The 26,969-nt window shown below is 31.2% G+C and overlaps 6 protein-coding genes across 7 annotated transcripts; 2 read left to right on the top strand and 4 right to left on the bottom strand.

Moving 5' to 3' along the window:
- Positions 1–1,005: 1,005 nt before the first annotated feature.
- LOC115881717 (transmembrane protein 35A) lies at positions 1,006–5,776 on the bottom strand. The gene is made up of 3 exons (XM_030899328.1): positions 5,425–5,776; positions 4,151–4,289; positions 1,006–1,804 (listed from the first exon to the last, which is right to left on the bottom strand). The coding sequence occupies exons 1-3, from the start codon at positions 5,533–5,535 to the stop codon at positions 1,590–1,592; spliced, it is 465 nt and encodes a 154-aa protein (XP_030755188.1). The 5' UTR covers positions 5,536–5,776; the 3' UTR covers positions 1,006–1,589.
- A 364-nt stretch (positions 5,777–6,140) lies between these two features.
- LOC115881716 (ATPase WRNIP1-like) lies at positions 6,141–10,466 on the top strand. 2 transcript variants are annotated; one of them, XM_030899327.1, is made up of 7 exons: positions 6,141–6,160; positions 6,217–7,195; positions 7,251–7,404; positions 7,454–7,637; positions 8,288–8,402; positions 8,478–8,608; positions 8,719–10,466. In XM_030899327.1, the coding sequence occupies exons 2-7, from the start codon at positions 6,222–6,224 to the stop codon at positions 8,793–8,795; spliced, it is 1,635 nt and encodes a 544-aa protein (XP_030755187.1). In that variant the 5' UTR covers positions 6,141–6,160; positions 6,217–6,221; the 3' UTR covers positions 8,796–10,466. The 2 variants fall into 2 exon arrangements, with proteins under 2 accessions (XP_030755187.1, XP_030755186.1); XM_030899326.1 differs by lacking the exon at positions 6,141–6,160 and having other exon boundaries at positions 6,171–7,195.
- LOC115881715 (DNA topoisomerase I, mitochondrial) lies at positions 9,870–18,144 on the bottom strand. Its single transcript, XM_030899325.1, has 13 exons — positions 17,992–18,144; positions 16,853–17,492; positions 16,491–16,600; positions 16,230–16,433; positions 15,883–16,068; positions 15,723–15,826; positions 14,730–14,968; positions 14,434–14,667; positions 14,157–14,378; positions 13,714–14,101; positions 13,446–13,646; positions 12,846–13,053; positions 9,870–10,735 (listed from the first exon to the last, which is right to left on the bottom strand). The coding sequence occupies exons 1-13, from the start codon at positions 18,031–18,033 to the stop codon at positions 10,535–10,537; spliced, it is 2,979 nt and encodes a 992-aa protein (XP_030755185.1). The 5' UTR covers positions 18,034–18,144; the 3' UTR covers positions 9,870–10,534.
- Positions 18,145–18,879: 735 nt separating this feature from the next.
- LOC115881659 (mRNA cap guanine-N7 methyltransferase) lies at positions 18,880–20,848 on the bottom strand. Its single transcript, XM_030899232.1, has 5 exons — positions 19,993–20,848; positions 19,728–19,934; positions 19,377–19,649; positions 19,145–19,321; positions 18,880–19,084 (listed from the first exon to the last, which is right to left on the bottom strand). Exons 1-5 carry the CDS (start codon positions 20,612–20,614, stop codon positions 19,008–19,010), a joined length of 1,356 nt encoding a protein of 451 aa, XP_030755092.1. The 5' UTR covers positions 20,615–20,848; the 3' UTR covers positions 18,880–19,007.
- A 221-nt stretch (positions 20,849–21,069) lies between these two features.
- LOC115881685 (proteasome subunit beta type-7) lies at positions 21,070–22,334 on the top strand. The gene is made up of 6 exons (XM_030899276.1): positions 21,070–21,184; positions 21,264–21,443; positions 21,503–21,696; positions 21,746–21,888; positions 21,962–22,121; positions 22,188–22,334. Exons 1-6 carry the CDS (start codon positions 21,126–21,128, stop codon positions 22,274–22,276), a joined length of 825 nt encoding a protein of 274 aa, XP_030755136.1. The 5' UTR covers positions 21,070–21,125; the 3' UTR covers positions 22,277–22,334.
- Positions 22,335–22,567: 233 nt separating this feature from the next.
- Positions 22,568–26,869, bottom strand: LOC115881602 (protein O-mannosyltransferase 1). The gene is made up of 7 exons (XM_030899149.1): positions 26,495–26,869; positions 25,644–26,438; positions 25,366–25,586; positions 25,174–25,309; positions 24,923–25,116; positions 24,647–24,864; positions 22,568–23,495 (listed from the first exon to the last, which is right to left on the bottom strand). The coding sequence occupies exons 1-7, from the start codon at positions 26,788–26,790 to the stop codon at positions 23,007–23,009; spliced, it is 2,349 nt and encodes a 782-aa protein (XP_030755009.1). The 5' UTR covers positions 26,791–26,869; the 3' UTR covers positions 22,568–23,006.
- Between the last annotated feature and the right edge of the window lie 100 nt (positions 26,870–26,969).

Below are 26,969 nucleotides of genomic sequence, written 5' to 3'. Positions count from 1 at the left end.
CTGACCAATGAGTACACGATATGAAAGCTCATTTTAAGTAGGCGACACAAGAATTACAATCTAAAAAAATCATTATTATTATTACAGTAGATTTACATATCTTAACACGTTTTTTTGGTCAAATATAAAGCCTCGTTTAGACTACCTAAGCTCAAGCTCGTTATAGGTTTACTTAGAAAGATTTTTGATGTCTATACCGGGTGTTTTTCAGAAGTGGCCCACGTTAACAAATTGGACTGAAATGGGACATGAATATCGACGCTTTGTCGAAAAAATTAAGCTCTGCCTGTTTTGCATTAAGATCTGTTTCCAAGGAGCTTATAACTTGTCAGTGGCTAGAACTGTTTATTATGCACTTTTTGAGTCGCACCTCAGATATGCCCTTCCATTCTGGGGTACGTGTTGTGCGACTCAATTTGACCGCATTTTCAAGCTCCAGAAGAGAGCTGTTCGATATTCACTCGGACTAAACAGCAGAACCCATTGCCAGGACTTTTTTAAAAGATTAAAAATATTAACTCTTCCTTCCTTATTTATATTTGAATCCGTTTGACTAATACGTAAGCATGTATCAGCTTCTCAAGAAAGGCCATCTCACACTTATCCACTCAGGAACGCGGAGCAAGATCTTTATCTACCTACCCCACGCTCGGAGTTAGTTAAAAGTTCAATATTATACAACTCGAAAAAAATGCACAATCACCTGCCATTTCAGATCAAATCCATAACATAATTTTCTTCATTTCTCAAAGCATTGAAATCTTATTTACTAGACAAGGCTTTATACGCCGTAAATGACTTATATTTTGATTGAATTTGATCTTGTAAACACTGGTCTAATGTTTGCTATTACTATACATTTACCAATGACATCGAGGTAAATTTATCTAGAGGTCATTGATATTAGTATAAATTTACTAAATATTTTTGAATCTTATTTTTATTTTTTTATTCTTTGACATTGTAAACATTTATAAATGTTTATTTTAAACAATAAGACTGACAATGTTATTAGTATAATGTTTTGTGTTCTCTTTTGTTTGTTTGTTTGTTTACTTTGTTTGTTCACTTTACCTTTGTCTACAAATTGTAACATTTTTTGGCAATAAAGGCATTAAAAAAACAGTTCACCCTAAACTTTGGAGACACAAATTTTTGAACAAGTCATTTTTGAACGTAAGTAGTCTAAACACAGCTTAAGCTTATAATTTCTTCTTAAATCTATTCGTCGTTCTTGAAGTTTTAATTGTATAATAAAAACGTACAAATAGATGACAATATAACACATTATAAACTAAATTTACAAATGTAATTTCACTTTCGTCACTAATCAGAATATTTTTTTACAATTATTATGATCTATAATTTTATTCACTTCGTGTACCTAAACATGTTTTAAGATTCGATCATTCATTCTTCAAGCATTTTCTATTAATAAATTTAATCAAATAATTTTGGGGATATTTGTATAATTTTCACCTTTTGTGTCACACATATAAATAGAAAATGCTTATAGGACTAAACAGAAAATACTTATCAACCTTAAAAGACATTGTAGGGCGGATAATCAAACTAACAGTGATTTGTCTCTACTCTTGTTTGAACCCATTGGAGACAGGCTGTTCCGAAGCTAGCTGTTCCTTGGATTGGACCTGGAAGAACACTACCAGCCGACCACAAAGGAGGAACAGGAACACCAAGGCCGGTGCGGTCCTTTCAAAGTGATCCGCCACCATGTAATGGGAGTATACTGCCATGAAGGTAAGGACTAGGAGACCAACGTTAGCGCCATTTTTTATTTTATCTGGAAAAAATAAATAAACAACAACTCGTAATGAATTTTGTACAGAGTGACGCACCTCATTCGCCTCGCTTGATTATAGGAAAACGGAGAGATGAAGAAACAAAAGTTTTTATGGGTATATGTAGAGAGGCAATGTGCATAATTTAAAATTATTTTTAAATATACAGGGCGTGTCAGAACTAAGATCCATACCAAAGTTATATTTGTTCTTATGGAACACCCGGTATTTTATTTCATTTTTGGATTCTTCGGCATAAAATAAGGTATTCATTACAAGAGTTTTATATGTTTAAATGGTTTGGTTTTTGAGATATTTAAAGATATTTAAATATGCATGCTATAATAAAAAAAATGTTAACACCCTGTACATTACTTTTCAGAATTAATTCTTGTGCTGGCTTTGAAGCTAGGGAAATAAACTTTACTAAAAAATTTTATTGCTTCCATACAGGGGTTTCATTTTTACATTTCTTGATAAAATTAATATTTACTTATTAACCTTATTAACCTTATTGTAGGTAAATTAAATAAAAATAACCTGTTATAAATTTAAATAAAGTCTAATGTCGATTTTGAAAATAGCTACTAAGTGTCACTAAAAAATTGCCATGGCCACTCCAGCCATCTTGATTGCCATTTTATTGAAAAATCGTTTTTTATTCAAAATCTGAGCTAGATATGTATAGAAAACCCTAATATAGTTTGAAAGAGCATTTAAATCTGCTTCGATTTATTTTAAAAAAATACATAATATACATATAAAAACAAGGAAATAAAAACTCAATAAAAATATATTGGTTATTTTAGTCAAATTAGACAAATATAGCATATTATTTTTGTTGGAGTAACGGACTAAACATATAATTTTCTAAATAGACCAGATATTCTAAATCCGTCTATTTTTATCTTTACTTAACATTGACAGTTTAAAATATAGGTTGCGGTCAGAGAGGTTTTCGGTAATATAAAAACTAATTTTACACCGGGCATTGCTCACTGACGCTGATTCAAATGAAATCTGTAATAATTTGTAGAAATTTATTAAACTCAGCCTAGATACTCCAAAAAGTATATTGGCAGCAACACACCAAATTTGAGTTGTTAAACATGAACCGTTTTTGAAAAACATAATAATATAATTTTAATTCATCCTATAAGACCAAGTTTGTAGTATATATTTTACATAAAAAAACACCTCTTATTTAAAAAAAAAACACAATATCATCCGAAATTTTTCGTACTTATTTACACCCTGTATATTATGTTTGTAAAAAAAATTGAAATATTATAATTGTAGAAAATATTTAATTTTGTCTAGTTTTATTAATATATCTTGGAAAAAAATCTTTAAAATGGTATTTGGAAGCTTATTTTATTAATTCATAAAAGAGATATATTAATTCATAAATAGAAGTTTTTAATTCATAAATAAAGGTTGTAAATTCATAAATAAAATTTATGAACTCATAAATTTGATTAATTAATTCCAATAATTTATATATGAATCGTTTTATTTACGAATAAAATGACATATAGTTTAAAATATCGTTATTACTAAATCTAGAAAACAGCCATATCCGCTAATTTTACCACTTATTCATCTCCACCCTGTATTAAATAATAAAAAATAGAAAATTTACCGCAAATATGTATAGTTTTGTAGAGTTATATCTTGGCGTAAAAGTAGCTCGAAAATTATTTGGTGAGGCGCATTTTATTAATTCATGAATGAAAACTATTAATTAAAAAAATTGTATAAATTCATAAATAAAAGATATTAATTCTTAAATAGATTAAATATTTATTTATTTATTAGTAACAATTATATGATATTTATTAATTAATTCGTAAATGATATTTATTAATTCATAAATAATATTTATTAATTCGTAAATGATATTTATTTATTCATAAATAATATTTATTTATTCGTAAATGATATTTATTAATTCATAAATGATATTTATTAATTCATAAATAATATTTATTAATTCGTAAATGATATTTATTCATGAATTTTATTAATTCATAAATGATATTTATTAATTCATAAATGATATTTATTAATTCATAAATTATATTTATTAATTCATAAATGGTATTTATTAATTCATAAATAATATTTATCAATTCGTAAATGATATTTATTTATTCATAAATGATATTTATGAATTCATAAATGATATTTATTAATTCATAAATGATATTTATTAATTCAAAAGTTCAATTATCTATGAATAATTGTTGAATTTATAAATAAATTGTGTATGTCCTTTAAGATATCGTTATTACTCTATCTATGTCCCATAACAAAAGTAATCATTGCCTAAGGTCTGTTTAACTTACGATTGGGATAAAAGGCTAATGCGGCGCCAAATATTATTTCTAGCACTCCGACGGTTCTTCGGTACCACTTCGACGGGATCTTGAAGTTAAGCGCCTCGGCTAGAGGAAATACTTTGGCATATTTTACGTATTCTTTCCTCTGAAACACACACAGGGCAAATATTAGTTACCTAAGTTTGGTCGGACTTGAATAAACACTTCGTTGAATAGAGAGAAGGCAAATTTACCAAATAGTACTTAACATCGACGATATACCTACAGGTAGAATAAATAAACTTATTATTTAAGCTTAAAGCCCCCTCTACGCATAACGTTTTACCTGTCAGTTTTGCGTGTCTTGGCTTAACCGCACAAATCCCATTTTTAAAACATATTTCATACTTGATTGATTTTGAGTATTATAATTATGTATCTTTAAAAAATTCCGTTATAGCCGAAATAGCCCCAATTATGCCCCACTAGCAAAACCGGTGATTAAAACTATGCTCACTACCATAGTTGAACTCATCTAAAAAGTTTTTTTTAACTGGAATAATAAATTATAATACAAGTTAGACCTTCTAAAGATATCAAAATATTTACTTTTTTATTTTATTTTTAGAATTTTCACAAATTATGCTTCCTAACACTTTTAGAATAATTAAATAATACATTTTTGTATTCTCGCTATTTAAACCCGTGTATTTGTAAGTACTAGTTGTTTACGATATTCTCCGATGGTGGCAGCACCGGCGGAGAATGCACCAAGCCTATATATTTTTTGACAACTCTGTATTAAAAACTCTAATTTCTGGCAACCTTAATGCAACCCACCCCCCAAAAAATATAGATCCGCCCACATTTTACTATTTACCTACTTTAAAATAGCTTAAACATAAATATTGAATGGTAATTCAATTAAATGAATAATCCAGATATTCTTACAAACCATGTTTGTTTTTACAATTTATTTATAGTAACTCTAAATTATTTTTAATAGCGCGTTTAGTCTTATTTTAAACCTGAATATTTTCTTATTGGTAATTCTGTAATTTTTATGATTATTTTCTTTTTATACTTTTTATTATAAAATGAAGTATTAAAAATTATTGTATGGACAAAATAATTCAGAAAATTAACCAAAAATGTAGGAAAAAAAGCAGATTCTCTATCAAAATAAGCAAACGCATCCCATAAATTCCGCCACAAAAATATTCCCGTTATCCTGGGCAGGCAATACGCCAAATACCTAAAATATGAAAGATACTATTGTGTAACTCTATAAAAAAACTTACCAAATCTTTATGGAGATCCTTCGAAATCACACTAGATATTTTAATTATCCCTACGAATATGAAAAACAGTCCTAATAGTACCGAAAGACTTTTTAAAACTGGGGAACCCATTATTCCTGTACTTTTTTCTTAATACTTTAAATTCACAACACTTTGTATGTTCTTAATATTTATTTTTTCGTTTTCTTTTACGGATTTTCGGAAATTAAAAATCCACTCTGATTTTGTTTACCCTTATTTTCGTTTTTCGAGTTTTGGTTCGAAGCGAATTTTCATTTTCGAGCGTGCGCCAATTTTTCGATCAATAGACGACGCGACTGTATTACCAGAACTAAAAATATTTCGCCACTTGTTGCCATTAATTATTTAAAGTTTTCATTAATTGTCCCCAATAAAACATATAAATCAAACCCTCTGCTCCAAGAACTAGCATAATTAAACAGTAGCTCTATTTATTCTAGTGATTTGTAATTAAAATTTAAATTTGGTGCTGTTCCATGTCAATTATATATTATCGGTAGGCAACTTAGAATACACAAAACTTTCTTCTTCTTTCTTGATTGGTTCTACGGCCTAAGCTGCCAGGACTATATGGCCAACAGATGGCCAACTTTCTTCTTCCCTTTATTTCACTGACCGTAACCCTCTGGGAGCATCAAGGTCAACACACATTTAAAAAAATTGGGTGCCTTGGTTTTAATACTGCCTAACTTCATTATTATTTTGTAACAGCCCGGTAATTTGTATTTTCAAATGCGGTGTAATTTTTGTTAACAATTTGTATTATTTTAGCAACAATGAGTGCAGAACCAACCAAACAAGAACCAAATCAAGTGAATTGTCCTATATGCGATAATTTATTTATACAGGATGAAATTGAAAAACACGTTAACAAATGTATATTTTTAAATTGTTCTGATGATCAAACCAAAAGAAAACGTTCTCCTTCGCCTATTATTCAAGCTTCCAAACCTAAATTTACGTTTAAACAACGTAGTCCTGGAGATGTACAAAGTTCTTCCAGACAAACTAGTGTAGGAAACAATTCTACTGTAAAAACTCCATTATTATTTAATTTAAGTAGAAATACAAGTGAAAAGTTGGATAACAAAGAACCAGAACATAGTAGTAATAGTAGTAGTTCAAGCAAAGTCCAAGACACATTAAAAAAGAAATATGATAAATCTTTTAAAGTGCCTTTAGCAATGCAAGTTAGACCTAAAACACTCGATGATTTCTTTGGTCAAGATCATATATTAGGCAAAGGTACAGTATTAAGATGCTTATTAGACAAAGGTGATATTCCAAATATGATTCTATGGGGCCCTCCGGGTTGTGGGAAAACCTCACTGTCCCACGTCATACAAGAAATGTGTAAATCTGCACCAACTAAATGGAAATTTATTTCTCTATCCGCTACGACTAGCGGTATAAAAGACGTTCAAAATGCCGTCACTATAGCCAAAAACGACTTGAAATTTGGAAAAAGGACTGTATTGTTTATGGATGAAATACATCGGTTCAACAAGAAACAACAGGATGTATTTTTGCTAAGCGTAGAGAAAGGTGACATTATTCTAATAGGAGCTACAACAGAAAACCCTTCATTTTCAATAAACAATGCTTTAATGAGTAGGTGCAAAGTTATTGTACTAGAAAAGTTAAATTCTGATGATTTGTGTTGTATCCTTGAAAAAGCTGCGGAATTTTTTGATGTGGATTTAATCGATACCGATAATCCTGCAGGAAATTTTGAATATAAAGATGCAGGGTAAATAAAATTAATAAATTCAAAAACTTTCTTATTTTATGTATTAATATTTTAGACTAACCATTGAATATAAGGCTCTGAAATGGTTAGCTGATATCAGTGATGGAGATGCCAGAGATGCTCTAAGCAACCTTCAGTTAGTAATAAATTATTTTAATGAGCATCCTGATAAAATTGTAACTGTGAAGGATGTAGAAGATAAACTAAAAGTAATATTAAACTTTATTTTAACTTTTCTTACCAAAATTAAAATTCTAGAGAGCACACCTTTTGTATGATAAAACTGGCGAGGAGCATTACAACATTATATCAGCTATGCACAAAAGCATAAGGGGTTCCGATGAAAATGCAGCATTATATTGGACTACCAGGATGATTCTGAGTGGGGAAGATCCAAGGTATATTGCAAGAAGAATGGTTAGAGCAGCAAGTGAAGATATCGGTAATATTTTGTACTCTTTTAATTTAATAATTAATGTATAGTTCTTCTCGTCTAACTTTTTTTCGTTTCGACATTATGACAGCTTCTAGAGCTCAAACTGTGTTCTGTGGTAAACCCTTTTTTATATCATTGGCTGTATTAACAATATTCTCTGGATTTATTATGAAGGTTTTTTTGCCTTTTTGCTATTACTTATTAGGAGTTTACCAAATTTAATTTATTACTTACTGTTACAAATTATTAGTTATTTAGTAATGAATAATCTTTATTTATTTATATTTTTGATAAAAGTTTCGCCAGTTATTTAGAGAAAAATTATTAAAACATTCACAAAAGGTACAAAATTAGTATGTCCTACTATTATGTCCAATATGTAGCACATATCGTGTATAATATCAAAAAAACGATTAACAGATTTAATAAAAAAAAAAAGCTAAAAAGGTAGAGTGTAGAAAACTGTTTGTAAATCACCATTGTAATAAAGTTTATACAAAGTTCACTACACACAACAAACAATTAAAAATTGCTAAAATTGTCACTGGCGTCACTTCCTTTGTTTAGCACAAAAAAAATTGACGTCCCTAATTTTACATGTCAGATGTTCAATAATAAAAAATAATATTTAAATATATACTAATTTATAATTTTAGGTAATGCCGATCCCAGTGCTTTACCTTTAGCAATCGCTACTATGGAAGGCTGTCAGCTCATAGGCATGCCAGAAGCAGACGTACTTTTGGCACAATGTGCCATATATTTGGCAAGGTGTGTACAGAAATCAAAATATAACGTTTCTGGTTAATATTAATCTAAAATTATGCAACCTTCTTCACAATTTAGAGCACCCAAATCTCGTGAAGCTGATTCTGCGTTGGCACGAGCTAAAGCACTGATTCAGCAACACAAAGGACCACAACCTGTTGTCCCTATGCATATCAGGAATGCGCCAACAAAGTTGATGAAAAATTTAGGTATTTTCTTAATTTACTACTAAGTTAAGGCTCCTACAATCAGGTATATTTTAGGAGACTTGATTTTTTTCTGATAAAACTTTATAATAAAATAAGTTTTGTTCTTACAGGTTATGGTCAATTACAAAATGGTGAAGAGTTCACATTTATGCCCCCAGAATATAAAGATGTAGATTTTTTTTCTTAATACACATACATAATTTATATTTTTTATTTTATAAAATATATTTACTCTGTTGTTTATTTATTAATTCTAATTGATAAACCTTTAATAACTTTGTTACGGAGTACAATGAAACTCATTAACTTACTATACAGAATTGATTTTATTGATAAATCTGTAATATACAGACTGCTACACTTATTTTACTTTACAGTAAAAAAAAGTTAACTTCACAAAATATGATGTAAAACTGAAAGACACCTATATATCGGCATTTGAAATGAGCGAATGAAAAATATATTCAATATATACAGGGTGTGCCAAACAGTTTGCAACATACGGAGGCGTTTTTTAGTATTGATTTATTAAAAAAAAAGTTTAATTGAATTATTTCATACATGCTCAATAGCAAAGAAATCGTTTTGACATATGTCATGGGACTCAGATATGCAAAAAGTGGGGTTAGGGGACAAAATATTGGAAAAAATCCAAAATAGTTGTTCAGAATGTCAAGCAAATATTGAGTTACTGAATTAGTGAATTAATTCATGACTGAATGTCAAGTTTTAAAGAAATACAAGTACTTAACGATTTTATTATTTTTCGGACAATTTACAATAGAATCATATTTTCTTGGTTTAAATTACATAGAACCAAGTAAACACAAGAAGAATAATTCCTAATACAATATTTTTGTTTACTGTCACGTAGATAACAGTGAAAAATCAGAAATGTCAATTTTTAAAATACCAAAATTGTTGCAATGGCTTATACAAGGAAAAACTTCACTTTAATTGAAAAAAACTAGCTATCAGTTCGTTCAAAAAGTTTATATAGACTGTCCAACGAGATCTCTACCAGTTACAGTTGTGTCTGTCATTTTAATAAACAGGTAAATTCATGTCATCTGTCAAAATCTTCCCAGACTCGTTGGACAAACTATAGTTACTTTAAATACTTTCGAAAAATTCCTATTTGTTGCGAACTTTATGACACACCCCGTAAATATCTACACAGCGCGACACATAAAAATATTCAACACATATAAAGAATCGGAATCCAGAAAATAAACAGAAATACGTCTGAACGAACACAAAATTTCATCGTTTGGTATCATTTTATTTAGGTTTGTACAATGATTTGACCCATTCAAAAAACACTTACAATAGACATATGTCAGCTCTGTAAAATTCCAAAATCACACTAGCTCCAATAATTTAACTCTTAAACATACTAAATTGGTTCCTAAGAATGGAGGGGGGTACAGAAGGGGACAAGTTATAAAACGGATTATTTTAAAAATAAAATGTTTAAATTTTTCCAATATAATGGAAATAAATCGCTCTCTATATGTATATAAACAAACATTCAATGTAAAATAAATAAATTGTATGAAATTGGTTCTAATTTGATAAATTGACCCCTTCACGAATTGCAATGGTTTTAATAAAAAAAATTACCGTTTTTGTGACACGACGACGTTAGACACAGATGGGAGATTGCATACAAAATGTCCGTGAGACTCCGAAAAATGACTCGAAAAAGCTCAACCCTTTAAAATAAATTCGATAAAAAATGAGATCTCCCGACCAAAAAATTCAGCATCTAAATCACAATTTTTCAATACTATAAAAAATATCTATCTTTGGAAATTTTCGGCGCTGTTTCAAGTCATTTTCTCGTCGGCCTTTACTTGAAAGAAGTAGTAATTGTGGAAAAATCTGTTTTCCTCCTATGTTAAAATTGATCAAAGGTTTGATTTCTTATTGATCAATCTCATTGAATCTATAGTCGGGTCCCGCCATGTCGATAGCCCACCTGAACTTGTCACGCTGAGTCTTGTTGTAAATCTTCTCGATGGGGACCTCGTACTTCTTGCACCACGCCACCGATATCCTGGGGTCCAGATAGTTCAGTTTGGAGGTGCCCAGAGCGATGGTTTTGTTCTCATCACGATCAGTTTCCTATAAACAAATAAAATAAAAAAAATTGATCACGCACGAAGGGTTCCGTACCATTCATTATCTACTAAGGGCTGGCAAAGGTTAGTCTTGGGTTGAGATTTCCGTATGTAAGAGTACAATGCGTTTATAATGTACTGAACAAAGAGAGGACAGTAAACACGTTGCCAAACGTATGAAATAAACCGAGAAACTGTGCACATCGCTAAGAGACGTGGAAGCACGTGGAAGGGGATGAAAGATGTACGTCATGCGTTCAGCTTCACGATTTAATTACGTCTCGTGATACTTGATTTGTTTATTTATTAACGAGTCGTTGTAATTTTCCCTAGTGCAAGCTACAAACACTTGAATTTTTGGTAAAAATAAGTGGAATTGAGTGGGTGTTCGATAGTGGTCGCGCTATTAGAACTATGAATTCAAAAATCGATAACTTGAAATCTATTAGAAATAATAGATTGTAGTTTTTTCAAGAACTTTGTTAATATTTCTGGTGTATTTTCTTTGTAGACAGTATGTGAAAATCTTTAACAATAAAAAAATTACAGGATTGCTGAAAATTGCTATGCTCTAAAAGTAAATGGATGGATTGTTTACAATTTTTGAATGGAAAAAACAACCTTATCGAATTTTTTTTATGTAAACATATTGTAAAATATCCAATCTTGAAAATAAAAAAAAAGTTTCAATATCTAAAGTGGTTCTTGAGTTATGGCCTGTTATGTGTTATAAAGTTGAGTTTTTAAATTATCGCGATTACTGACGTTTTCTCGTTATAAAAAAAATGACACCTTAACGATATCCTTATAATTCCATTTCAGATGCTCAGAAACATGTCTAATGATTTTATCTAGTTATCTCTTGAAAAAAAAGTCTTTTAAAAATAAGCGGTTCGCGATCGTGATTTTACTTTACTTGATAGGGAAAGGCGTATCGGCAACGCCGCAACAGCACACCGTCGCGCGGCGCGTCGGTCGGTCGCAGTTCTCTCACTCCGACTTAATAAGATCCCTATGCGATTTACTTCCACACATGTAAATGCCGACCCAAAAGTAGCAGTTGTCAGCACGGTATACAACATTAGACACTATATTATTGTAAACGTTTTTCCAATTTAGCTGAAATTTTGAATGCGCGTATAAGTAATTTAAATCGCCTTGACTAGGATTCGAACCTGCCTTACTACGGCTACAACGTCATAGCAGCGTAAAGTCCTAACGCTTTAACCACGCGGCCACCGAGGACTTGAAAGATTCTATGTAAAATTCTTACTTAAAAGATAATGTTTAGTGAAAGTATTTTTTTATTTGTAAACATTTAATTCTCTTTTTAGTATTTGTTCTTATAGCGGCAACATAGATACATTATCTGTAAAAATTTCAACTGTCTAGCTATAACGGTTCATAAGATCGACCTTTTGTGACAGACGGACGGACGGACGGATAGCGAAGTCTTAAGGCGGGTTCTCACTTGTCAGTTTCGCTGACGCAGTCTAACTGATTCAGTGATACTGAACAAACAATGAACGTCAGAACACATTTTCATGTTAAATGATCAGTACATTCGTACTTTCAGTTAAAGTGAAAACCAGTTCTACTTTTTTTCATTTTGACTGATCATTATCGAATAATGAATAGAAACTGAAGCGTGAGAACTACATTTTCGTGATTTGTACAGTTTACAAGTTAAGTTAATTAATTCTTTTAATATAGTTTCACTAGCACCCCGTTTATTTCTTCGCAATATCCAGGACCTGACCACCTACGACGTTTTTTTTTTCTGATTCACCAGAATATTCTGTAATTCATTTGCTAATTGTAAACAAACTTCACGAACACCTGGTTTCAATTTTGTTTTAACCATTTTCATCTCTATGCGAAATCACCACATTAGAATGTTTGGACCAACTGAATACTGAATGTAGCAAAACATGAAACGTGTGAATACAATCGTTGTTTTTTATTTTTCATTGATAATGAATCAGTCAGACTGCGTCAGCGAAACTGACAAGTGAGAACCCGCCTTTAGTAATAGGGTTCCCGTTTTTACCCTTTGGATACGGAACCATAAAAAATACTATAACCATCTTTCAAGAGCAATCGAATATATTTACCTGAATTTCTAGTTTGTTCAATTGTTCCTTCATCCTCTCCAACATCTTTTTCTTCTTGTCATACACAACTTTTTCTTTGACACTGCCACGTTTGGCATCCTTCTGCGCATCTTTCACCTGTCTCTCGGCTTCCCTAATCTGATCTCTCTTGGCTTCAATCTTCTCTTTCAATTTTTCCATGGACTTCTGGTGACCCTTTGGTACAGCCCTGTGAGACAAATAAACAGGTGTCATTTTTTTGACATTTGAAATTGTCAAAAACTACTGTTTGTAACTGTATAACTGATTTTATAAGCGATACCAAGTAAATCTCTTTTAGTTACATAATCGAGGGCGCGATTTTTAAATTCATTGTTGCCAACCATGGACGTATTCGGCGCCAGGCTGACTAACTGGAATTTAAATTTCCCGCTAGGGATTCATGTGGCAACTCTGCTGTAAAAAATGACAAGTTGGCACATTTAGCTTAATAGCCGTTACAAAAAACTCTACTTATAAAAAAATACTCCAGAAATTTATTTTCTCTACTAAAAAAATCATGAGACATTTGTATAAAAATATACTTTTAAAACTGAAAAAAAAATAGTTTAAGATACTAACCTTTGATGGTTACACAGGATTGCCACAGCCCTATTAGCTCTGTTATAAGCCAACAATTTCTCTGCTACAGTATCATCTTCATTGGTTAGCATGTCCAATTGTTGTTGCAATGTCCAGGAGGCATTGTAAGTACGGAACACCTTGGCCGTCAGGCCTTCCATCAAATCGTTCAAATGCTTGTTCATCACTGACGTATTCAACCTGCGTAAAATCATTTTCTATGAAAAAAACCTGCTTTTTTTAAAAAAAAAAGAATAGATTTACATACCTGTCAAATAAGTCGTCTCCGTCTTTTTTGTTTTCCATGAAGAGTTGTAAGTTCTTAAAAACTCTTTTTTCTACAGGTACTTCGTTATAGTACCTAATGGAATCTTTACCGAGAAAATCAAAGACGACTACATAGTCTTTGCCATCTTTTTCTTCATGCAGTTCGATATGCTCAACACGCAACGAACAACAACCCACGGTATCCGCTTGATCTTCATCTTTTTCGTTACCAGCTCTCAACGCCAACTTGTCAATGAAGTACAGTGCTACTGCTCGTTGTCTCACTTTCATTTCTTTAGATTTCCAATCGGCTTGGTAGTTTTGTCGGATTTTGTCAACTCTTTGGTGTAGCTTTCTTGCTGTCTCGTATTTTTGCCAATCCTTTTCACCTATAACACATACCATTAAAATTCGTAAAAATTAAAATATGAATTATCATTTTACCTTTTAATTTAGAGCTGGGATTCAACATAATGTATTTCACTTGGTTTTGTACATTCTCAGTCCATGAAGCCAACCAGGTAACTTTGTTATCGTGCCTAACTTCTCTCCATTTGTGCCCCTTGGGCGCCACAGGGATATCAGAATCCTTGCTACAGTTTATAATAATATCCTCGGCTTCGACTCTTTTCTTTAATTTACCCATTTTTGGATGTTCCCCTCTGCCTAATCAATAATTACAAATTAAACAAGTTCAATTAATATTCAGCTTTTAACTCACCTCTGAATAAACCAGGAGGTTCAATTTTAAAGTTGCCAATTTTCTCTTTGTGCCCATCGATTGTACAAAATCCATATTCCTTCAGCATGGCTTCGTTCTTTTCTTTCAGAGCTAATTTTTCCTCTTTTGTTTTATTCCTGTTCTTCTCGGCTAACTCCATGAAATAAGCATGCATCTGTTTAAAATTGCATTTTTGTAAGTCTGTGATAATACTGCGCTCTTTATCTGTCATGGCTGTAAATATAATTTCAAAAAATCAATAAATACCGTAAAATTAAGAATATTTTCTGTCATACCACGCCTCCAGTCATGGAAAAAGTTCTTATTAAATGCTTCTTTAGTGGTGTAATCGTGATCCAACATTTTGGCATAGAAACCAGCGATTTCTTCGGCGTCCTCGCTGAGTTTCATTTCTTTACTGTTATAGAAAAACTTAATGTTACTTGGCAATGGTTCGTATGGAGGCGCAAAAACTGGACCTTTATGTTCCAAAAAGTTCCACTTCACTCCGTCATCTTTCTTCTCCTCTTCCCACCTTAAATAAAACTTATTGCTAGTACAAAACGTAAAATACTAAATCAAAATATCTAAAATAAAACTTACAATACCTAATCGGAATTTGCTTTTTTCTTTTCGTTTTAGATTTTGATTTATCTAGCCCGGAAATCGTTCGAAATTCTTTTAAATTATAAAAAACATCAGGTAAGTCGTTATTTAGATTGCTATTATTGTTCAGGTGTTTTATTTTCCAACTTTTCTTTACAGTACTTTCTAAACTATTATCACATTTTAATTCAGGTGTCTTCACGCATACTTTGTACGAAATATTACGTAACGCTATCACAAAACAACTACAGGAACAAATGTAATCACATGTTTTTAAGGCAGTGTGTAATTTATGTCGCGTTAAATACATTCTGAACATTTTTTATTTAAAAAATTACTTCCTCCTTCATCGGACACAAAATAAAATACGCCATATTGATATTGACGATTGACGTTCGGTGACGTGTTGCTGACAAATTTGACACTTGAAGAAGAATCGTTGTTGCTCTGTGGTTGTAATAAATTGTGGCGCGTTCCCAAATATTAATGGCGTTCCAAAACAATTAAGTTTTCCGGTAAAAATTAGTTCATTGATAGAAAATGAAATGATTGAAATAATTCCCCTACATATGACTAGGTCAATGCTATACTATAGTATCTGTTTATTTAAATTAATTTGTCCATAAAATGTAGTACTAGCTGTTAAAACACAGAATAATTTATTAAAATGGATAAAAACTTACCATTTCCATACTTCTTGCTGTTCCTCTTCTTTCTTCTTCCTACCGCCTTTTTTAGGACTTTCTTCTTGTTTCACCTCAACTTTCACCTTCTTTTCTTTCTTGACCTTAATTAAAAAACAATTTATACATTTCAAACTTTTCCAAGTTTAAATTCACATACCTTTTTCTTTTTTTTCTCTTCGAAATCATCTTCAATATCCGAATCTTCACGTTTCTTCTTCTTTTTCTTTTTTTCCTCCTTCTTTTCCTGCTTGACCTTCTTCCTGGCCATCAGAGGCACGTCGTCGTCGTCATCCTCTTCGGGATCGGACTCTAACTTCCTTTTATTGTGACCGAGCCGGGACGCCTGCAAAAATTCGACCCCTAATTAAAAGAATCCAAGAAAGACACACTTTTTAGAAAAAAATAGTCATTTAAATTAACATACCAGTCTCCTAGATGTCTGCATAAAATACAAAAGAATTATTTTCAAAGAAAAACTGAATATTTAAATGTATTTCAACTCACCAGTGGCACATCTTCATCGCTGTCTTCGGGTTCTTCTTTTGGAGGCTTGAAATCTTCATCCTGGGACTCTTCTTCTTTTTTTACCTTTTCTTCATCGGAATTTTCAAAACACGATTCGTTTTTGTCAAACTGTGACATATTATAATCACAACTTGATGCTTGTGATAAGTTATTGTGGTTCTCAGTCTCCTTTTCAGCTTCATCCTATCACATAACACAAAATAAATATTTTTTTCATAAAACTAAAGAATAAAGACTAACCTGACTGTAGGGCTCATCTTTTATCACCAATTTATCATCGTCATCATCAGTACTAGCTTCTTCTTGCTTAACAGGCTCTACATATTCTTTAACTTTCACTTCAATATCCTCTGAAAATATTAAACAAGAAAAAATTACGAGATTTAGACATTGATTCAAGTGCATACTGCTAACCAACCAACAATGTAAATTACAATGAGGACAGATCTTCATTTTGATTTAAAAACATACACAAAAAGTTTAACACAAAGGACAATAAAAAAAAACAGAATGAAATTGAATACAATAATTTTGGAGACTACATTTGTAGACACTTTGACAATTAATGACACTGAAAGTTTTTGTCAAGACTTAACTCTTACCTGAACTTTTTTCTTTCTCTTTCTTCTCCTTTCTATCTTTTTCTTTATCTCTATCTTTCCTATCTTTATCTTTAGAGCTTGAATGATGTCTGTCTTTATCCCTATGCTTATCTTTTGAACTACTGCTCGAACTATGCTTTCTATCCTTGTCTTTATCTTTCGATCTATCCTTACTTCTGTCCTTTTCACGTTCTCTCTCCTTATCTTTATCTCTCCTTTCCTTGTCTTTATCTTTCGATGAAGAACTCGATTTATGCTCTTTATCCTTGGAGCTTTTGTGATCTTTATCTTTTGAGCTGGAGCTTGATTTTTTATCTTTATCATCCCTCTGCTTGTCCTTATCTTTTTCTTTTTCCCTATGTTTATCCTTCTCTTTCTCTCTTTCCCTATCTTTATCTTTACTCGAGGACTTATGTGAACTATGTTTATCTTTTGAACTGGAATGTTTGTCCTTTGAACTGGAATATTTGTCCTTTTCTCTATCCTTTTCCTTATCCTTACTTGAAGATTTATGATCTTTACTACGATGCTTGTCTTTGTCGCGATCCTTATCCCTATGTTTGTCGCGATCTTTTTCTCTATGTTTGTCTTTATCTGATTTATGTTTATCGGAGTATCCGTTTACAGCGGCTTCTTTAGGCTATAAAATTAACATCTCCTTAACACAATGCTTATGAAATTAAGATTATAACAAAACAGGTTAGAAAAACATACATTTTCTAACTAAAAAGGTTAACAACAGGCTTGTTTATCTATAGAGAAATAAAACAAATCTAAACATTTAACTGAAATTTAAAAAACAGCAGCATTTCCATTATTATATAGATTAATTAAGGAAACTTAGAAAATAAACAAAGAAAAAATTGTTTAAAATAAAAAACAATGTTTAAACAATTTTCATTATTTTTTCGAAACAGGTATTCTTGAGAATATTCGAGAAATTATGAAAAATATGCAGCGCGTGCTTTGTATTAAGTGATGGACGGGACTTAGTCGTTTGACGCCATTTTGGGACTTAGAAAAATTTCGCCGACAATACCGATTCTCACCAGTAAACCGGCGTTATCTTAGCACTTAGAAGAAAATCTTATAGAGAAAAACGTTGCCATTAGAAGAAACAAAGCGATCTATACACTTACCGAATGGGATGTTCCATTTTCAGTAGAGTTTTCCACGTCCATAATCTAGCAGATTGTTGCCACCAAAGTTGCCACAAACCATACTCCAATTAACTACAGACAGACAGAAATTCGGATTCGGACGAATCACACATGCAGAAGCAACATTGGACAGACGGGAAACTACAATTTGATCATGGTGGCGCCATCTATTAGTTAGAGGTAAAAGGTAAAGGCTATTATCTAATTTTATTGGAAAAAAATGTTACTTAATTGTGTAAAAGTAAATGATTTTAATATCAAAGAATAATACTAATAAATACTAAAAATTTACCAATTTTACTTTAATCATGACCAATGTAAACATTAAAATAAATTTGATTTATTACTGCTTTTTAAAATTCTAAATACTACAGATATCTTTTATTATGAAAAATAACTAACAATGTTCAAAATTAATTTAAACATTATTCAAACAATATTGTTTAAAACAAGATGAATTATAAAAAAGAGTATAAAATATGTTATACTTTTTAATGAAAATAGCGTTAAAACAATAAAATTGCGTTTATAGAGATATGGGTCAATAACCCGATTTGAAGAATTCAACAAGTATTCAACCACCAACTATTATTCAACTGCTTTTGTACCATAGATGAGGAATTTTATACAATGTACTCTCACAGGTACCGTATTCAATTTTCAACGTTGTGAATCATTATACAAAACACTATTAAAAAAACTTAGTTTGGGGACATTGACCTCAAGATCAAGGAACTTATTTCTGAGCTTATTTTACTTTAGCACCTGTGTTTCTAGATTGTCACAAACTTTATGCCAAAAAAACATTTCGTTTAATAAAATATTGCTCTTTTCCTGAATATTAATTAATATAAATAAATAAGTTAATGAGTTTAATTGTATATTTCAATCTATTTACATAAATATCATATAATTACTTTATATAAAACTTGAACACATATGCACTTTAATAAGAAAATATGTTTCTGCTAATAAGTGAACCATTTATGGATGTGTCAAATATCAAAACAAGGAGTTCCATCAGCGTTCCATGTATTTTTCACTTTTTCAAAGGCAAATGTTAAATATAGAGCTAAAAAATACAGAATAAATAAATTATTGTGACAAGACAAACATTATTGGAGGTTCTTACAAGATGTTTCCCATTCACTTTTCGATAAAGTTCCAATTTTTACAGGGCCTCCATTTTGATCCTGCCTTTCAATAAATTCCTTTGCGTGAATGTAATCTTCTTCATCGCCCAGTAATGTAGCATTTTCATTAGGAGGATACATTTCCAGTGCTCTCATGTTACTTAAAAGTTGACGCCCTAAAAAAACTATTTTAATACAAAAACTATAACTTTTTAAATCACTTATATGTACCTTCATGTTTCATCTTGTCAAAGAACTCCAAGAATTTCTCTTTCCTCACTAATTTTAGACCAAATTTCTTTGCTAACTTGACAAAAGTAGGGAAATGTACCAAAAATTCTGGACAGTTAACCACACCATCCAATTTAAAATTGTACTTGGCTCCAAACAGGGGAGGATCGTTAGGATCAAAGTCTAGCTCGACTTCAAGAACTTTGTTTCCAAAGGTATTTGATTTTGATTTCCTTGCTCTTGCTACAATTTCATTTGAGTCTGGGATAGTACCTAAAACAGATCTCTGACATAATTTTTGTTCAAAAAAATACTACCTATAACTATAAATTTTAATAAAAATATCCTTACCTATAAAATATCCTCCAGGTTGTAAGCATTCTGAAGCATTCCTTAACATGTTCTCGGCCTGAGGTAGACTTTCGAAACTATAATGAAAGGCAAATTGACAGCTTACCAAATCCAGCTTCATCGATGGATCTGAGTATTTTTCTCTTAGTCTAACTTTGGTACAGTCACCGGCTATAACTTCCAGTGAAAACATATTGTGTCCCCCTCCTAAGGATGGTAGCAATTGCATATTTACAAGAGAAACATTATACAAACCCAAGCACACCTCTTTCACGCCTTGCATGGTGTTTCATGGTATCATATCGAGCTCTGCAATGCTCTAGAGATACTTCAGCTATATCACTGCAAATTAGATAAGTAATGTTGCCTTTCTTCCATTTGGAAAGATCACCTCCTTTACCACAGCACATGTCGTGAACACGAATGGGGGGATTATGTTGTTTTTTATGTTCCTTAATTTTAGTTATGTACTGATTGATTAACATACTTTTAATCCAGTTGTGAAAATTGCGCAAATAAATGATTCGCGACTTGTACCTTTCCTGTAAACCTTTTTCTTCTAAGAGATTATAATGAGTGGCTACTACATGACTATGGGAATAGTCTGAGGTTTGAGGCTCGTTGTCTGTTTCTTCATGGTTACGCTTTTTAACGCTATGAGAATTATTCACGTGATTATAATAATTTGGTGAATTATTGGCCTCTTCGTTTACTTTTTTCTTTTGTAATGGTTCCTCTTTATCCTCTGAATAAAATTCACTTTCATCAGGTTTATTAGGCAGTTCCTCATTATGAGATTCTTCCGCTGCGTCTTCATACTGTAATGAATCAGCTGCTGCCGCTGCTAGTACTAGTGTTTGTTCTAAATCATCGCCATTCTCACTCATATTGAAGGATATTTAAAATAATTTCAATATAAGACACCTAACTATTTACAAACGACAGGTAGTAGAACAGAAAGAACTTTATTATGAAAACAAATAATTACTAATGAAATAAGTAGATAAAAGTAAATCCTTAAGTACTGTAAACATTAAAGTAATTTAACAATTTTTTTAATTATAAATATAATAACATCTTGACACCATAAAAATCTAAGATAAAAGTAAATATAAGTTGACACTTTTGACAGATTTTTTCTGTCAATAGAAATGACAATTGACATATGTCAAAACCCTTTCTTCTTTTTTGTTTACCAGGCTTAAGCAGCGCTTTCTTCTTTACTATTTATTAGTTCCAAAAAAAATAGCAACAGTTTACTACTGTTGCTATTGTTGTACCAGACCCAAACAGAAGTAGCCACTAAAATAAAAAAAGTAGAGAACTGTCAAAAATTTTAAAAATCAGTTTGTTCCTAATTTCGTGCGTGACTTGTAAGAAAGAAACAAACTTGGAAACATGTCTGTTTTGTGCCCCGAAATACCCGCTCCAGGGTTTTCATTCGATAATTGTAGGAGGTTCGTATTATTTTTAATTTTCAGCTTTAAATAAATACTAGAGTTTATAAAAGATTTTGTCATGTAACCTAACTTTTAGAAATGTTATGCTAGAAAACAAGGGACTAGTACTTCCTAAAGCTACAAAAACCGGTACAACTATTGTAGGAATAATTTACAAGGATGGCGTTATTCTTGGCGCTGATACAAGAGCCACTGAAGATACCACCGTGGCTGATAAAAATTGTGAAAAGATTCACTACATCGCTCCTAATATGTAGTAAGTAAAAATACCTACACTCTTTACAAAGAGGTCATTACATTTCTACTTTTATTTAGTTGTTGTGGAGCGGGTACAGCTGCTGATACAGAAATGACCACACAAATGATATCCTCCCAACTTGAACTACACCGTCTATATACAGGAAGAGTTGTCAGAGTGGCCACTGCAAATCAACTGCTAAAGCAGTATCTGTTTCGTTATCAAGGCTATGTCGGGGCTGCTTTGGTTTTGGGTGGAGTTGATACCACTGGTAATAATACTGAATAATTATATTGGAAAATTCTAAAGTTTTCTTTTAGGTTCTCATTTATATTGCATTTTTCCTCATGGTTCTTCTGATCAGTTGCATTATACCACCATGGGTTCAGGTTCACTGGCTGCTATGGCTGTGTTTGAATCTCGTTGGAAACCAGACATGGAAGAAGCAGAAGGTGTGCAACTGGTAATATATTATATATTATAACTTTTATTTTTTGCTATATGTATAGTTTTAAATTACTTTCTTTTAATTTTAGGTCAGGGATGCTATAGCTGCTGGTATTTTCAATGATCTGGGATCAGGTTCGAACGTTGATATCTGCATCATCCGTAAGGGAGGCAATGTTGATTATAAAAGAACGTACGATGAAGCCAACAAAAAGGGTCAAAAGCAAAATTCTTATAAATATCAAAAAGGTATTTATAAATTATATAAATATCCTCAGAATATAGCAGTTTTTAATGTTTATTTTTTATTAACAGGTACAACTGCGGTATTGACTACGAAAGTTGTAGATGTGGAAGAAGTAACAGTAAGAAGAATCGAGACAGAAGAGATGGATACTGCTTAAAATTAATTTTTAATTTGTATTTTTTAAAGTATTTCAAATAAAATTAATTAAAGGGAAATTATTTTTTTTTATAATCCTGATTTAAGGCCTTGGGACATAACAAACTAAAATCAATATTTCAAAATAAGCAATATATTATATTCTGTATAAATATATATATAAAAAAAATATATAAATTTTTATCTAAAAAACAGTACAATATAAAAGTGTATATATTTCAAATTTATCTTTATATAAATATTCAGAAATTAAAAATGTCATTTTAAGAGCTTTTTAAAAGTCAGTCTGGAAAAAAAAACAAAAGGTATAATATTATTAAAGAAAAAAAAAATAAACTTGTGATCAAAAAAATCTTTACCTTATAGTATTTTAAATACTGGGTATAATGAATTCAGTGCGAAAAATCTCCTTGTTTTTTAAAAAGAACGCACTCTTTCATAAACACCCTCTATAATAAAAATGTCCTTTTTAGAATATGTGTAAAAATAAAGTTATATTTATCTAATAAATAATTTAATTATAAAAATATGTCAGTTTGAGAGTTTAAAACATCAGAAACTTATAGAAGTATAAGATTCTTATATTGCCGTTAATATTTTAAGTATAATATAAAATGTCTTTTTAGAGTCTAACAAATATGAGATTCTCATAAAAAAAATATTAGATCTTATGAACACTAAATAAAATGTTTCTTAAACTTAAAAAAATAAGATTTTTTTAGAAAAAAAATTTAATTCTTATGAACAATAAAATCCCAAGTATCTTTCCACCTTAACCCTAGAATATCACTTGTATTTAAGTGGGCATTGCCATAACTCAAAATAGAGAATTTTTTAAACACGTATATAACACCAAACAACATAATAAACGTACTAACAATTAATAAATTATACAATAGTTTAATTCTAACAATCTGATTTAAAACGACATATAAATGTTCTAATGTGGCTGCGAATAGGAGAGTTTTAAACATAAACGCTGGCAGATAGTGGTGAAGAAATAGAGTTCTTTCCACGAAAAAATAGGGCAAGTAGTGGAATAAGTAACCCAAGAAAAATACTTCACCTATCAACTGGAATTTGTTCCAGTTATCTTCACCCAAATCGTCGATTTCGCGTCTTCTTCTGAGCAAATAGAACACAAGAAGGGTTGAGTATATTAAGAGACCAAACGTTGCCAGGTACCATATCACAATATTACCCAAAAGATGAATTTGGGCCTAAAAATTATAAAATATTTGGTATCGATTGGAATCTATATTGTTACAACCAAAAATTTAAGGAATTTACACAGAAAACAACTTTTTTGTTGCTCTGGATAGGCAAAGACTATTTATCACTCTAAACCCGATATATTAAAGAAGAGTTTTAAAATATTGTCGTGAAAATGATGTATTTCCTTTAGGACAGTATCAATATCTATTATATACCCAAAACAGCAAAGTTATTTCATCGGTTAATTTTATAAAAAAAATTCTGTGAATTTTGAGAGCCGCAGGTTTATTTTTCTTTTTTCTTTACCAACCACCTATGTTGCCACATTAACACAATAGTTTGATATTTAACTTAAAAAATAAGTTGTAAAATTTCAAGCCCTATCCAAAAGGTCACAAGCCTTCCTTACTGGCTGTGTCAGTGTTGTCAGATGAAATTTGGCAAATTCATAGATCATTGCTTTAAAATTCCCTACAATTCCCTAACAATCCCAGAGTAATTAATGCTTATTTGTATCTTTTTGTTTATATCTCAACTAAATAAAAAAAAAACATCTGAAATTGTCACTAAAAAATGTCTTAAAATCTGGTCTCTGGTTGTTACTATAAGAAAAGCTAAGTTTGGTAAAATTTTAAATGCAATTATCATAAATTTTGTGTAAAAATACGTTGTCTAAAATTCATTTATCTCTTCAAATTTTCCTCCACATCATTTTTCTTCCCTTCACAACACTGATTTTCCCTAAATCTAGAGAAAATTCCCGAGAGCTGGCAACAATGAACACCAGTAAACCTATTATACCATAAAATGATTTTTACTATAATTTTAACTATATCTTCATTAGATTTTCACAAAGCATCAATATTTTCATTTTACACAAAATGGCAACGTTGCATGCCCTTAGTACAGGATCAAGGAAATTTTATAAAAATATCAGATAAACTTGCAGCTCCAAAAAAGGTCTCTAAATATAAAAAAAAAATTGTAAAATGCGAAATAACTTTCATCGCATATTCTCATCAGATTTCATAAAATTTTTCATCCCATAAGCAACGTGGTATGTCAATGGAGACCAAATAAACTGCCAGTGAAAATATTTGCACTTATACTTAACAAACACCCGGTATAATAAATAAAATTTGTGAAAAAGACTTACATTACTTGAAGATGAGACCCAGTAGGCAATTCCTCTAGACATCAAAGGCCATTCCAACGGATTAGAACTGTACATGTGATTCTGAACACTTTCCGTACTGGCAAACATCATTTTGTAATGCAACTCAAAAAACTTTTCCCAAAAACTGAGCGATGTTGCCGCCGTAGGAATCATTTCTGCTGTAACTAGATCCCTTTCTCTTTCTTTCTGGTCTTCAGCTACATAAAAAGTACAAAAATTACACTTTTATTAAGGTATTTTCAAATTATTTCTTACATTTGGTATATCTGTGCTCCTCAACGTTCCAAACTGTATCATCCTGGTTCAAAACTCTATCTGCCGCAACTTCATGCTGATGAAAACCCCAGTCAGGTAGCTGTCTTCCAGTAAACTTTAAAGCTGTATTTGTATCCACATGGATAAGTCTTATCAAAGATTGAATTGTGTGCCATTTATCACCTATTTGATCTCTACAAAATTAATATATTAGTTAGAAAAAGAAATAAATCAAAACATTTAGCACTAACCTATTTAAAATTTCTACTCTCCACAAATTCTGAGCAGGCATTGAAATATTATAATCAATATAGCAGCTAACTTCTTGGCATTGAGGCGATATAGCAGATGCTACATCGTGTGAATTTAAAGCTCTACTTGTAATACCTAAAATAAATTAAATATTAATAAAGAAATTTAATTATTTAATAAAAAATAATCACCATGGACAAGTTGAATTACATCTCCATGCTTAATAGCATCAACTGGTTGTTCAACAACCAAATCATTTTTATTTGGCTTTTTCACAATCCACCAGTTATTAACATCTTTAAATGAATAACAGGTAACTTGTTGTTGATGGCTTGAACCTCTTTTATCAGGATATTTTATTGGATATACTGCATTGTGAGAATGAAGCCAACATGTACGGCCATGAGTATGCCTAAACAAAGTAATTTATATTAAGATTAATAATTGTATTAACTGATAGATTAGTTACCTTAAAGTTATTTGGGATCCATGAGCAACCAAAAGCGGTTGTCCTTTTGTAATACTGGCCAAACCACCTTCTAGGGATGCTTGAAATGCACTGGTCATAATACTATCATGAGGTCCTGCCTTATAGAGTACACTCAGGTGAATATAAAATATAGAAAGATATACTATTGCTGAGACAATCAACCCAGTTAAAGCTTGAACAGCAAATCTAATAAATAGAGACAGATCTGATATATCTTTGTTTGAAAGAAGCTTCCAAAAATCTCTTAAAATTATCGCTACACCTAATATGCTTGAATAAATTCCTACATATTTTATTGAGAGGGAGCAAGTAAGAGATACACTGGCACAAACTAGCCAAAAAAACGAAGGAATGCTATAAGGTTTGGAGTAGTACTTTCTAAATTTCAAGATGCATAAAATTCCAAAGAACGAAAAGAATAAGAGCATTGATTCCATAAGAATGAACCTGCTTTGTGTTAAAATTGCATTGTCAAATAAAATCAGTAATGCTGCTAGAACTGATGTCCATTCTGTAAGGCCTATTTCTAACATTAAGTGATACACAGTCGGTACCAACAGACTTCCAAATAAAGCTGGCATAAAGCGTAGAGCTACTAACGGAACAGATTCATTATAAGGGCTTCCGATTTTGTCAAATTTGAACTGACCATCGAATCCAGAAATGTAAGCAGCTAAAGCTAGAATCTGTTTTCCTAAAGGGGGATGTGAATCAAAGAAAAATGTATTCTTCATGTAAAGAGAGACATATTTTCCATAATGCAGTTCATCAAATCTAAAAATAAACATTTCTTAGTACACTATCTTGATTTAAAAGAACAAACTACCTACACAATGTTTCTTGGTTGTTCTAGCTTATACATTCTAGATATAACAGCTCCAATGAACAAAATTAAGGACACAACATTAATTTCAATGTTTATTCTAAAAAACTGTCGTATATGAGATAAATTACGTTTATACCAGTCTTGTTTTGCCATTGAAAAATGGGCTTGTTTTTTGTCTTCAATATTTTCTGGCTTGTGCCCATTTTGCTGGACCATCTTTTTGCCACAATCATTGACGATAGCTTTCTTTTCCTTTTTGCTGTTGGACTGCTTCGTTTTTTCCTTATTTAGAGAATCCATATTATAAGAAAAAACTTAAAACGTTTCATATTTATCAAATGAAATACAATAGGTCGTTAACCACAGTCGTTAACTGATGTTTACGTCATTATGAGGTTCAAGTTAACGTCTCCTTTCTGCTGCAATGGCTAAACTGGACGGGACCTACTTGTTTACGCGGAATCCGAACCGCGGTCCTC

Source organism: Sitophilus oryzae, unplaced genomic scaffold, assembly GCF_002938485.1.
Source record: "Sitophilus oryzae breed Bouriz unplaced genomic scaffold, Soryzae_2.0 scaffold_172_pilon_pilon, whole genome shotgun sequence".
In the NCBI taxonomy this organism is placed as follows: domain Eukaryota; kingdom Metazoa; phylum Arthropoda; class Insecta; order Coleoptera; family Curculionidae; genus Sitophilus; species Sitophilus oryzae.
Note: the sequence above shows the minus strand (reverse complement) of the source record. Positions and strands in the feature narration are given on the sequence as shown.

Coding starts and splice junctions, on each gene's coding strand:
- LOC115881717 (XM_030899328.1), bottom strand. CDS start 5,535: ATGGGTTCCCCAGTTTTAAAAAGTCTTTCGGTACTATTAGGACTGTTT. Junction 4,290..5,424: donor AGGATCTCCATAAAGATTTG/GTAAGTTTTTTT, acceptor TGTGTGTTTCAG/AGGAAAGAATACGTAAAATA. Junction 1,805..4,150: donor ATTAGCCTTTTATCCCAATC/GTAAGTTAAACA, acceptor TATTTTTTCCAG/ATAAAATAAAAAATGGCGCT.
- LOC115881716 (XM_030899327.1), top strand. CDS start 6,222: ATGAGTGCAGAACCAACCAAACAAGAACCAAATCAAGTGAATTGTCCT. Junction 7,196..7,250: donor TTTGAATATAAAGATGCAGG/GTAAATAAAATT, acceptor TTAATATTTTAG/ACTAACCATTGAATATAAGG. Junction 8,403..8,477: donor TGTGCCATATATTTGGCAAG/GTGTGTACAGAA, acceptor TTCACAATTTAG/AGCACCCAAATCTCGTGAAG.
- LOC115881715 (XM_030899325.1), bottom strand. CDS start 18,033: ATGGACGTGGAAAACTCTACTGAAAATGGAACATCCCATTCG. Junction 17,493..17,991: donor AAAATGGAACATCCCATTCG/GTAAGTGTATAG, acceptor TTAATTTTATAG/CCTAAAGAAGCCGCTGTAAA. Junction 16,601..16,852: donor AGAGAAAGAAAAAAGTTCAG/GTAAGAGTTAAG, acceptor TAATATTTTCAG/AGGATATTGAAGTGAAAGTT.
- LOC115881659 (XM_030899232.1), bottom strand. CDS start 20,614: ATGAGTGAGAATGGCGATGATTTAGAACAAACACTAGTACTAGCAGCG. Junction 19,650..19,727: donor ACCTGGAGGATATTTTATAG/GTAAGGATATTT, acceptor GATCTGTTTTAG/GTACTATCCCAGACTCAAAT. Junction 19,322..19,376: donor TGACAAGATGAAACATGAAG/GTACATATAAGT, acceptor TAGTTTTTTTAG/GGCGTCAACTTTTAAGTAAC.
- LOC115881685 (XM_030899276.1), top strand. CDS start 21,126: ATGTCTGTTTTGTGCCCCGAAATACCCGCTCCAGGGTTTTCATTCGAT. Junction 21,889..21,961: donor AAGCAGAAGGTGTGCAACTG/GTAATATATTAT, acceptor TTTTAATTTTAG/GTCAGGGATGCTATAGCTGC. Junction 22,122..22,187: donor TTCTTATAAATATCAAAAAG/GTATTTATAAAT, acceptor TTTTATTAACAG/GTACAACTGCGGTATTGACT.
- LOC115881602 (XM_030899149.1), bottom strand. CDS start 26,790: ATGGATTCTCTAAATAAGGAAAAAACGAAGCAGTCCAACAGCAAAAAG. Junction 26,439..26,494: donor GAACAACCAAGAAACATTGT/GTAGGTAGTTTG, acceptor GTTTATTTTTAG/ATTTGATGAACTGCATTATG. Junction 23,496..24,646: donor GGGTCTCATCTTCAAGTAAT/GTAAGTCTTTTT, acceptor TATAATTTTTAG/GCCCAAATTCATCTTTTGGG.